The sequence below is a fragment of the Amblyomma maculatum genome, chromosome 6 (assembly GCF_055883805.1).
Source record: "Amblyomma maculatum isolate TAMU_Amacu chromosome 6, ASM5588380v1, whole genome shotgun sequence".
Classification (NCBI taxonomy): domain Eukaryota; kingdom Metazoa; phylum Arthropoda; class Arachnida; order Ixodida; family Ixodidae; genus Amblyomma; species Amblyomma maculatum.
Window position 1 is genome coordinate 109,880,335 of NC_139349.1, and position 12,527 is coordinate 109,892,861.

The 12,527-nt window shown below is 48.4% G+C and overlaps 1 protein-coding gene across 7 annotated transcripts in view; it reads right to left on the minus strand.

Annotated features, from left to right (window-relative positions):
* LOC146186570 (uncharacterized) overlaps positions 1–12,527 on the minus strand; it is a 181,568-nt gene that overhangs the window by 14,326 nt on the left and 154,715 nt on the right. For all 7 annotated transcript variants that reach the window (XM_084607282.1, XM_084607279.1, XM_084607277.1 and 4 more), the window contains 2 exons: positions 6,754–6,830; positions 5,927–6,062 (listed from right to left, as the gene is read on the minus strand). In XM_084607282.1, the coding sequence (XP_084463408.1) occupies positions 5,927–6,062; positions 6,754–6,830 (213 nt within the window). The remainder of the gene's footprint in view (positions 1–5,926; positions 6,063–6,753; positions 6,831–12,527) is intronic.

The window sequence follows — 12,527 nt, forward strand, 5'->3', positions numbered from 1 at the left end:
CCACATCTTCGCCGACGAAGTTGACAGCAGCAGTCATTTCAAGTTGTTAATCGCCCTGTGCATTGCCTTGTTCGTGAAGTACGTTTCTTCAAAGGTACGTACGTTTCAGCATCACCTAAGAGCACGACTTTTTCTGCTATGCCTAAAGCAAGAGCGAAGACATGGGCAGCACGCGCAGCTGCGAGGAATACTCGTGCCACGTTTTCTGCTCTTGGTGAACCCGACGAGTGTGCAGAAGTGCATAAACCAGAAATGGTAGTTGGAGAGCTAGCCCGCAATGACAGCCCGGAGCCCACCTCTGTCATGTTTGACCCAGGGTTTATTCCCGCCGCGCAAGGATCACCTGCGTCATCGGAACCTCTAGCTTTTTCTTGAAGCGGCGAGCCATTTTACGCGCGTCCAACGCCTAGCAAATGTACGAGTGACATTGCTGATATTGACATAAAGTGCATTTTGCGGGAGTGGATACTAGAAGAGAACATTATGCAGAAGGCCGCGACCTCCCTGCTTAAAAAGCTGTCAAAGCATAGCTGCTTTGCAGATTTGCCGCGCGACTGCAGAAGCCTCCTAAACACGCCCAGGTCAACAGCACTTGCTGCGAACATCACTTTTTGCATGCCTTCATCGCAAAATGGGTTGCTGCTTTGCCATTTTTCGTTCAAGTTTTTTAGAAAAGCTAGACTGGCTTTTATTAGCTCACTTACGAGAATAAGATTGTTGTCTTGCCATGCATGCGGTGCTAGCTTGTTCACACTGTATATTTTTCTGGATATTATGAAGAGTGTATGAAACTCTCTTTTCCTTTCTTGCTGTCATTACGCTCTACTTGTCCTTGTTTTCCTCTCCCTGTTCCTTTATTTCCACTGGCTGCAGCTCAGTACTCAGGTGCTTAAGTTATTAAATAGCAATTGCAGCGGCCGGCAACAATTTTTCCTTCTTTTTGGTATTTTAATAATGAACCACAGCTACTATACTGCTGTATTTGTTTCAGTGGCTGCAAGGTCAAACATGCGGTATGTTGCAACAGTGGATGCTGTGCAAGCAGTTATAAAGAAATGGCTACAACATGCTCCATGCCGTCTTAAACAGCAACAGGAAAGGCTTGCAAAACAAGGTATGAAAATTTAGCCACTATTTTGTACAAAACTGTCTGTGTACATACCAGTTAGATGCCTGTTTAAGCATGGCTTGAACAAATTTAAATGAGCGAAAGCTCAAGCGTGATTCTGCATGGTTTACCAAGGCTGTACACGGTTTGAATTAGGGGGGTGCTCAAGCTTCTCATTAAAAGTAGATGCGAGAGTGCCTTAACACCACCTTTTCATTCCGCTATTTTTTAAATTTTTTTAGTTGCTTTTTGGGGAAAGGAAGGCACAGTATGGTCTCAGTTTTTAGTGGACACCTATGCTTAATTAGGTTGAAGTCATTCAGTCCCAGCGAGGTGAAATCTGAAGTTGCAGCCTAAATAGTGCAGCTTACACTCTAAAACAACTTCCAACCTTAATTGAAAAAGAAGTGAACACAAATTGTTAACTATCCTTGTTACAGAGACAACAGGTTGTGAAATTTTTACATTCATTTAACTACGGGCATGTTAATAGGCTTATTTTCTTCGCACGTAAAGGTTCTACATCCATTTTTTTTTTCACTGTTATATAGCTGTAAGTTCTGTTGCCAGCCTTCAGACAAGTTTGTTTTGTGCATGCGGCCTTTTTTTTGTGACTATTTATTTTCTGTTACCTGTAAATTTCTTAATGCCCCACTTTATTGTTCACTTCATCTTTCATATTTTCCAGGAGGGGAAGGCGTTTGAAAGCTTGCAGTCCTTTTGTGAATAAAACTATAATTCACGCTATGTGTTTTCAACGGACATCCCTAGCTCCGTTGAAAGTGCATGCTTGTACATCTTGGCAATGTCCAGAGACTGATTTGGCAATGTCCTCTAGACATCATAATGAATGTCCATGTGGACGTCCACTGTGAGGCAATAGGGACATCTCTGGAATATCCACTGGACCAATTGTGGGTATTTGTGGAGATCCTCTGAATATTAAATATTTTGAGGGGTGCATTTTATGGGCATCTCCTGGATCTGATATGGTTGTCTGGGCAGAAACAATGAAAAAATAACCGCACTATCAAAATTCACAATAAGAAGCAACTAGAAACTAGAAATTTCGCATAAGGAACACAATGTTAGAAGCAATTCTTTTACTGCAACAAATATTAGCGACGACAGAGCAAGTTAAAGTTCACTGTTCTAAACGTGGGTACCCTATTACGTTACTTAGAGCAGGCCTGAAAAATTGAAAGCACAAATTCCAAAACCTGTTCTATGGGGGTTATTCTGGCAAGAATGCGCCACGGGGGGGCTAGACGCTACAGTCACCTTCTAGCCCCGACGTGCCAGCCCTAGCAGACAGAGCTGTGACCCCCCAACCCACGGTGCGAGAAATCGCCACTGCGGCGGGTTCGGGCCAGAGGGGACAAACACCGAGTTACGTACTCGAACAGAGTTTATTGTGCTCGAGTACACGGCAAGGGAATGGTAATCAAGAACAACCACCGTGTAGCGAGCGAACGCCGCATACGGGGGTGAAATAAAAACCACCTAATGGGGAAGCGCGCCTAGGAGGTGAGAGGAAGAGTCTTCTCACCTGACACGGCTTCTCGCTCACATCCCGTTGCGGTAAGTGCCTACGATCAATGGGCGATTCTCAGTGACGGCGGTGGTCTCCTCGGCGGAAATCATGAACCGCACGCGTGCGCGCCCATTAGCCAAAGAACCCGGGGAGTTGCGACAGAGGCGCTCGTCCCTCGGAACGGGAGAGGTCTCCCGGTTACGCCGGCAGGAAAGAGGGAAACCAGCGGCAACGTCGCCGCAGGAGACCGGGAGGCGGCGGGGGGTGGCCAGCATGCCCTCTCCTCCGCCAACCTCTCTGCCAGCACGCGTAATCACGCGTGTTAATTACGCGCGGGCGTTATAATGGAGGAAGGGGATTGTGATTCCCCACATCCCCCCCTCCTTAAAACCGCCGTACAGCTAAAAGTAGTCGCATTCACCGAGGGATATACCGATGGGGCCGGCTAAACGCCGTTAACTTTTAAACCCAGAGAAAACCGTTTAAATCTAAAAAAAAGTGCCAAAAGCCATGGGTTGGGTGTCGGAGGGGGAGAGGCATGGCCGACGACCACAGGAGACGACTTTGGAGCTGGGGGCACACGTGCGGCGGCCGCAGGTCCCGCTTCTTCGCCGTCAGTCAGCCAAGCACGGAAATATCGATGGCCGCAGGCGGGCCTCTGCATTCATTCTTGGTCAGCCAGGGCAGCCTGCCGGGGAAAGGTTAGGAACTGCGTCTTCGCGTTGCGTAGCGTGCTGCAGGCCCCCCTCAGCGGGTCGTCCGCTCGCTCCCGGCTGGCATCTTTTCCCTCAGTCGTTGACGCCGCCGATGGCGAAGGCAGCGGGGCACCAAGCTGCTCCCGCTGGTGAAGCCACGGCCGCGAGCACCGAACGGCACCGAGGCAGTCCCTTTGCTGCAGCTTTTGTCGTGCTAGACGCATGGGCCCGTTCCACGAACTCCGGCTGGCTCGCTCCGTAGCCGACCGAAAACCGTTTGTCTTGGCCTGGTTGACGGTGACAGCATGCCCTGGGTGCAGGAACGCGGCCACTCCTTGGACAGCTTGCCCCTCGCTGCTGCAACGGTCATCGTGGCCTCCGCCGGCTCCTCTCCTTGCTGGCTGCAATGCTGTCTTTTTCCTAGTTACATTTTTTTTCTTTCAAATCTACCCCCGCTCGATCTTTTCCAAGAGAAAGCGTGTGCTTGCTCTGGAAGAAAAATGCGCTGAATATCGACAGAGTGTCCCATCTATATTCAGCTCAAGAAATTACTCCCTGCGCGTTGGTTAGAGTTACATCTGCCGTGGGCGCAAGTCGTAACGAGGCGCGATGCTCGAAATCCCAAGCCTTGCCTCTCGCTGCAGCTGCCTGCTGGTGGGGGAGTGCATCTTCCTCGGGCCCCGCAGCGGGGCTTGGATTGCGGTGCGCTTTGTGTAAAGTCTAGCTCCGCCATCTTTGCTTGCAGCTCTGTCACGAGTCGGCGTGTGCCCAACGCAGCAACCGTGGCGTTGTTGCGAACTTATAGAGCAAGTTCTACCCATTCGACGTCACCATGCACATCACTAGGCAGCGAAATGACACAACTTGAAGAAAAGTCTTAGGGCCGCTAACATGCTCAGCGATGCACATGTGCGATATAACTCGTCTCAGCGTGGCGTGACCAACCTCGCAGGACTCACGTGTATCCTTAGCGTGGGGAAAGGATTGTGCAAGGTGCTATAGGAGTACAGCCGGCAGGGATCCAAAGCACTCACAGCAATACAAGCTGTGTAGCGCCCGCACAGGCAGCCATACCAGCGTGCCCTTATGTGCGCCGCGGCCGCGCCGCTCGGCTCCCAGAGCCCGTCGAACACTGGTCGACAAAATAAAATAAAAAGCAGGATCCTACCGCTTTCCTAAAGCTCCCTTAAGGCTGACTAGGCTCCCCACTGCACTGATGCAAATAAAACGGTCATCACTTAAACTCGGGAAAGCCGGTAGGCCGGCCCTTCTCTCAGGCTGCGAGCCATCGCGACGAACTGGTTGACGGGCGCGGCACCAAGGATAGTAAAATACTTCTCATGCCATCAACGTGCGCGTGCAAAAGTATATACGCTACAACGTTGACCGTCCTCCCGTAGAGCATGGTAAGTCAAAACACTACGAGAGAAAGCCCATCACGCCATCGTGCGCGTCACCCTGCTGCAGAGCGGTGGAGTCGTGTGACATCCTGCTCTCGCAGAAAATTACAAGATCACAGTGGCTAGCGTCCCCAGGGCCTGATCTCTCGCAATAAGAACAGTTAAGGTGGTTTTGCTTGCTCGCCGTTGTGCAATCACCACTGCAGTATTAGAAGAGACTGAAAGGTCAGTCCTGCTCACTGCCATGGCTAGTTTATGTGTCGGCGTCGTACACACACAGACACTCTATTTGTCACACCTCTGGCCCCACGTTGGGCGCCATAATATGGGGGTTCATTCTCGCAAAAATGCTCCACGGGGGGGCTAGACGCTACAGTCGCCTTCTAGCCCCGACGTGCCAGCCCCAGCAGACAGATCTGTGACCCCCAACCCGCGGTGCGAGAAATCGCCACTGCGGCGGGTTCGGGCCAGAGGGTACAAACACGAGTTACGTACTCTAACAGAGTTTATTGTGCTCGAGTACACGGCAAAGGAATAGCAATCAAGAACAACCACCGTGTAGCGAGCGAACGCCGCGTACGGGGGTGAAATAAAAACCACCTAATGGGGAAGCGTGCCAAGGAGGTGAGAGGAAGAGTCTTCTCACCTGACACGGCTTCTCGCTCACATCCCGTTGCGGTAAGTGCCTACGGTCAATGGGCGATTCTCAGTGACGGCGGTGGTCTCCTCGGCGGAAATCATGAACTGCGCGCGTGCGTTGTGCGCTTCACTTCTTTATATACATGGCACAACAAAAATCATGGTAGATATCACTCCCGCAAATTAGCATAAGTCAGAAATGGTTGTTTTGAGGAAATTAGAGGAATGAAATAAACAAAGGAATAGCAAAACATATGGCAAGCTCTTGCAATCTAAGTAAGTGGCTAACAGCCGGCAGGAATAGTCAGTGAGTACCACCCTATTGTTATTGTTCAAGCAGCTTTTCATCGCAGAAGTGCTCAGAAATGGGCAGCAGGGCCCCACAGTCATATGATTGTAGCGACGCCTAGGAGCTGTCTCACCCTTGGCACTAATTGCATTTTCCAGGTTAAGAAATAAAAGTATGACTGATGATGAGTTCCACTGTGCACTGCATGGAGATGCGCGCTACCATCATCGTTCCTCTATCAATCAGACTAGCAGCTCATACCTTGCCTCCTGCTTCCTGCGTCGTGCAAGTCCCGTTCAGCACAGAGGATGCGAACTTGATTATCTGCGTGATGGTGAGACCCTTAAGTCCGCCATGTGTTCTGTGAACTACCTGAATTGCAGCCTTGATGTCTTCACTGAAAGGCAAATGGAGGAAAACAGTCATTCAGCAGCTTGCTTTACACGGCGCTTAAATCACAAAATGTAAGGACGCAAAATGTCACCAAATTTTCCAGTGTGTAAGTAGCACCCTCTCGCACATAAGTCGCAGGCATACAAGACGCACCTGCTCTTTAGGTAAGTGCCATAAAAACGTGCCACAGACCCTTTTGTGGGAGAAATATACGCTAGAAGTAGCCGCATTTCCGCGATATGCGTTTCAGAGTTAGCTCTCATCTGGTTCCTCAATTTCGTGCTGTTCTCAGTGCCATACACAGCAGAGACCTTGGCAGTTTGCCAAAGTGCTAAGGCACAACTACTAGTAATGCAAATGGACTTCCTGCAAAAGAGATGTTAACAATATTGGCGTGAACCAGCCAAATTAAATTTAAGCCAAGTGATTAGATTTTTTTTCCTGCAAATAGGCGAAAAGTGTAAGCTACTTCCTCTTTAATAAAAATTTCTCAAGTTTCTCATGTTTTCTTAGTTGTTTTCGTCTAGCCCAGTTATAACAATTACTGGTTATAGCAATGATAATTTCGTGGCACTTCAATATTGTTAAAAATGGGTTTTTGACTGTAAATGAAGTAGCACAACCTTCAAACTTGGCACTGCTTACAAATGTGGCACACCTTGATGCTGATAAAGAACACAAATACCAACACTCACCGAGAGTACCCGGGATGCCTATCCAAGAGCTTTTGAATCAACTTTTCACTTCGCTGGACATGTCCGTCAGAGTGACTCTGAACAAAGAGAGGGCAAGCACAGATTATTGTCACTGCCCATAATCAAGAATGATTGTTGAATACAAAATACTGCACCTTATACAGGCAGGTTGCAAATATGCCATTTTTAATGAGAGGACAGCTTGGATGATGATGGTAATGAACAACGTGAAGAAATGACAAGGAAAGCAGGGTACACCACAAAAGCACGACTCACTACACTTCTGAAGAGCCTGGACAAGCCAGAAAATTACACTAAAATGACGTCAATCCGATCCCTATAAATTTGGAAGTAATCCCTCAACGGTGGCTCAGTGGTTACGGCACTTGACTACTGAATCCAAGGCCACGTGGAATGATTCCAAGCAGCTGTGGCCCATTTTCGACGACGGCGAAAAGCAATGCACCTGTGTACTACGCATTGTTGAAGCAGATTGAGAACCCCATGTGACTGACAATTTCGAAGCCTTCCACTATAGCGTGCCTGGTACCAGAGTTCTCTTTGGAACATTGTTTTTGAGCTATAAACCAAACCAAACTGAAAATTCGGATAATTCAAGCTACAAACACTGCCCCGGTGAATGTCCATATAGGTCTATGGCATTAGACACTCGCTGATTGGGACATGTGTGGGTTTGCACTGGTTAATTTGGACTGAGAATAGCGTGGTGCGATCCACAAAGCCAACTATCGGCCAAAGAGATGTCTCCGAACCTGAATAGCGTGCACGCTATGGCAGGTGCGACAATTACGAAGTCCTCCATTGCTGTCCAATAACACAGTTTGTTTTGCTAGTCTAAAATTGACACCATTCTCCTACTCCCATCGGGTAGAGCATCGACCGGTAGCAGTTTTGGACACTGCACCGCGTGTCACTGGTCTTTTAGTCACTAATTTTGGGATAGCGTCACGCATGTTCTAATGCCTACACTAATTCATGGAGATTTCCACTGGTCGATTGGAGCCGGGCGCCCGAACTCGAATAGTGACCCAAAACCGCTACAGAGCGAATCACCCTTGGTCGACCAGCGAAACGAGCAGAGTGTGCGGCGGAAATAATGCCGAGCCAGTTCCACAGGTTGAAGTCTCATCCCAGTGGCGAAATTATTGCAGTTGATAAATAGGCAACTTGCTTTCGCATAACTTTAACGCTGCAAACGCTGTATTTTCCTATGTATAAGATGCCGCTTGTTTTACAAAAATTTTGTTCACACGTCCTACATTATGCATCCAGGGATTTTACAACCCGTAGAGACAAATACAGAACACCCTATACATGGAAACTACTGCAAAAGTAAAAATGAAATGCGATGAGCCCCCGCAACTTCGGCTCTGGCATTAACCCTTTCGCTGTCGGGAGTTTCTGGCTGCAACGCACCCCCAGTGTCGGCTTGGTTTCAGGAAACGAGCATAGGGATTTATTTTTGATTATGATTGCTATCCAAATAACACAGTCAACGGAATATGCACATTTCAGTGTTCTGCAGGTGCTGTTATGTAACATTATCATCATTATCAGCCTAACTATAAATTAGCTAAATAAGGATATTATAAGAAAAAAACTGCTCAATATTTCTTGAGAGTCCGAATCCCACCTCGGCTCATATTTATAATCAAAAGAGCCATCGCTCCAGTCCGCAGTCAAAGGTCCCGCCCGGTCAGCCATCCGAAAGTAACCGCACGCACGGAAGGAGCACTTTCGGTGGCCCGCGCAATGTAGAAATGGCACGTTGTGAAATCCCGATGACAGAGGGAGATGTAAAGAGGCTGAACCAACATGAAAACAACCTCCTTCGCTGCTGCTAGTCGCAAGCAAAGGCGCGGCAAGAGAGCGAAAGCAGCGATCGAGTCATGTGTTGACGGCGCGAGCCCCTGAATAGGACGCGGCATCGTAGCAGACACGCCAACATCATCATCAGCCTAACTATACCCACAGCAGGGCGAAAGCCTCTCCCATATTTCTCCACTTAACCCAGTTCTGTGCTAGCTGCATCCACTTGACCCCTGCGAACTTCTTAACCTCATCCGCCCACCTAACTTTCTGCCGCCCCCTGCTACGCTTTCCTTCCCTTGGAATCCAGTTTGTTACCCTAAGCGACCATCGGTTATCCTCTCTACGCCAACATCATCATCATCAGCCTAACTATACCCACAGCAGGGCGAAAGCCTCTCCCATATTTCTCCACTTAACCCAGTTCTGTGCTAGCTGCATCCACTTGACCCCTGCGAACTTCTTAACCTCATCCGCCCACCTAACTTTCTGCCGCCCCCTGCTACGCTTTCCTTCCTCTGACCCACTCTGCACGCTTCCTATCTCTTAATGTTACCCCTACCATTTTTCGTTCCATAGCCCTCTGGGTTGTCCTCAACTTAAGTAGAACTCTCTTGGTTAGCCTCCACGTTTCAGCCCCATAGGTGAGTACAGGTAAGATGCAACTGTATACTGTATACTTTCCTCTTGAGCGATACCGGTAAGCTGCTAGTCATAACCTGCGAGTGCTTGCAAAATGCGCTCCATCCCAATCTTATTCTTCTTGTTATTTCCTTTTCATGGTCCGGATCTGTGGTTACTACCTGTCCTAAGTAGACATATTCGCCTACTACTTCCAGTACTTCGCTATCTAATGTAGACTGCTGTTCCTTCCTGAGGTGTTGAACATTACCTTTGTCTTCAGCATATTGATTTTCAAGCCTACCTTTCTACTTTTCCTGTCTAGGTCATCAATCATTATTTGCAGTTCATCCCCCGAGTTGCTTAGCAAGGCAATGTCATCAGCAAATCGCAGATTACTGAGGTATTCTCCATCTACCCTTATCCCTAACTGCTCCCATTCCAAGTCTCTGAATACTTCCTCTAAACAAGCTGTGAATAGTACTGGGGAGATTGTGTCTCCTTGCCTAACACCTTTCTTTATGGGAATTTGGTTGCTTTCTTTATGCAGAACTATGGTTGCTGTGCAGACACTATATATATATCTTCCAGCACTTTCACGTACGGCTTGTCTACCCCCCGATTTCGCAATGCCTGCATCACTGCCGAGGTTTCAACTGAGGCAAATGGTTTTTCGCAATCAATGAATGCTATGTATAAGGGCTGGTTATATTTCGAGCATTTTTCTATCACCTGATTGATGGTATGGATATGATCGATAGTAGAGTATCCTTTCCAAAAACCTACTTGATCCTTTGCTTGAATGCAGTCTAAGGTTCTCCTGATTCTATTAGCCATTACCTTAGTAAATACCTTATACGTAACAGACAGTAAGCTGATTGGTCTGTAATTTTTAAGGTCCATATTCTTATGAATGAGGATAATGTTTGCATTCTTCCATGGTTCCGGTACCATCGATGACACCAGGCACTGCGTGTACAGGGTGGCCAGTTTTTCTAGCACGATATCCCCCCGGTCCTTCAGCAAATCTGTAGTTATCTGATCCTCTCCAGCTGATTTTCCCCTTTTCATAGTTTCTAATGCTTTCTTGAACTCGTCCTTCATCACTGGTGGAATGTCTGACTGTTTTTCCCTGCCAATCTCGTTATGGTCCTGACTACTTTGGCTACTGTAGAGATCTGTATAGAACTCCTTGGCTACTTTGACTATCTTGTCCATATTCGTGATAATGTTGCCCGCCTTGTCCCATATCGCATACATCTGGTTTTTGCCTATGCCTAATTTCTTCTTTACCGCTTTAAGGCTTCCCTCATTCTTTACAGCCTGCTCAATTTTCTCCATGTTATACTTCCTTATATCGGCCACCTTGCGCTTATTCATTAGCTTTGATATCTCGGCCAATTCGATCTGGTCTGTTGGGTTGGAAGCTTTCATACTCTGACATTTCTTAATCTGAAGCGCGGCATTGTGGTAGAGCATCCGCCTTGTGTTCTGGAGGTTCCAGGTTTGATCCCTGGTGCCGCCGGGTACCCACTGGCTTTTCAATGGACACAAGCTTTCCCCCGGCCTGATGCTCGGCTCTTTAGGGTGAAATGTTTTGGAAAGGGGTCATAGGTCTCAAATAGTTGCTCCGATGGGGCAGTGATAAGTTCCGCCATCGGACAACAATAAGTCCGCCTTGTGCAGCAAATGCCCCTTATGTAGCCCTTTTACCGAAGCGTGGCCTTGTGGTAGAGCATTTGCCTCGTATTCGGGAGGTACTGGGTTCGATCCCTGGGGCCGTCAGGTACCCACCAGTTTTTATATGGGTGCAAGCTTTCCCTCGGCCTGGTGCTCGGCTCTTTGGGGTGAAATGTTTGGTTGCGCCGATGTGGCAGTGATCAGTTCCGCCATTGGACAACAATAAGTCTGCCTTGTGCGGCAAAAGCCCATTATCTGCTTGTTGATCTTTCGTCTCCTTAGACAGCTTACCGGTATCCTCTCCAACTATCCTACCACCTACTTCTACCGCACACTCAGTAATGATATCTCTGAAATTATTGTTCATTGCTTCTAGGGTAATGTTGCCATCCTCGGTTAAAGCTGAATATCTATTCTGTAGCGAGATCCTTGTTGTAGAGCATTCGCCTTGCATTCGCGAGGTACGGGGTTCGATCCCCAGTGCCGCCGGGTACCCATTGGTTTCCAATGGGTACAAGATTTCCCCTGGCCTGGTGCTCAGCTCTTCTGGGGTGAAATGCTTGGGAAAAGGGGCCATGAACCACAATGTTGATAAAAACTCTTGAACCCGTAATCGCGCGTGCCTGTGAAACGCGTGCGCCGCGCGATTGCTTAGTGCAATGGAGCAGTGCGCGCGGAGCGACCGCGCCGCCTTCTTTGCTGGAAGGCGCGGTCACTCCATACTCTTCAATATACAGTCAACGACCGAATTTTCGGACGCACAAATTTTCGAACATGCCCAATATTCCGGACGTCTTCGCGGCATCGCCATGAGCCCCACAGAATCAATGTATAATCTAAAATTTCGGACGCTCGAACCCCCCCGCCATCCAATTTTTCGGACTTTTTGACGTGACGGAAGGTCTGAAACCGCAACTGCGTCATACAAAGCCGTGATTTTGGCTATCTTACAGTCTGCGTACCATGTCACAGCTTTGAACAACTAGCCGTACCTAGCCATCACATATCGATTTGGTCTGGCCACTCTGGCTATGTTCACCGGTGCTACAGTGTTCTAGAAGGGGGCAGTGGGCTCACTGCCGTATCCATGCGCCGCTCCGTCGTGAAGCACTCAGTGTCGATATCTCCGGCGCCCGCCAGGGGCGCTGCTGCTAGCGTCACCTGAACGACCTCGCTAGTCGCTTCTTTTGCATCGCGGCAGCGGCGACGACGGTTTGCTTTTCGCAGCCCCTTTTGATCAGTTAGTCCTCTATCGCCTGCTAAATCCGTGTGGTCTTTTTGTGTCTCACGCTTTTTTAGCGTGCTATGTCAGTGAAAAATGCCTGGCCGTCGTCGAAATTACTGCTTCGCTCCTGGGTGCAGAACTGGCTACAGCCGTGTGAAAGACGCGCCGAAGGCGTCTTTGTTTAAAATATAAAATAAACATAAAAACTTAAAATATAAGGCATGTATCTCAAGGGACCTGAACTCATAATATGAGAAAATTGTTTTCACAGGAGGATCAACCGGCTCATCAGCATCATGACTTCTAGGTTCCCGGCAAAAGCTCTGCGACCCAATTCTTCATCAGCCAAAGCACTCTCGGATTTTCTGAATTATATCACGTCTTGGGAGCAGCACGCTGGTGGAGCAGGAGGGTCCTT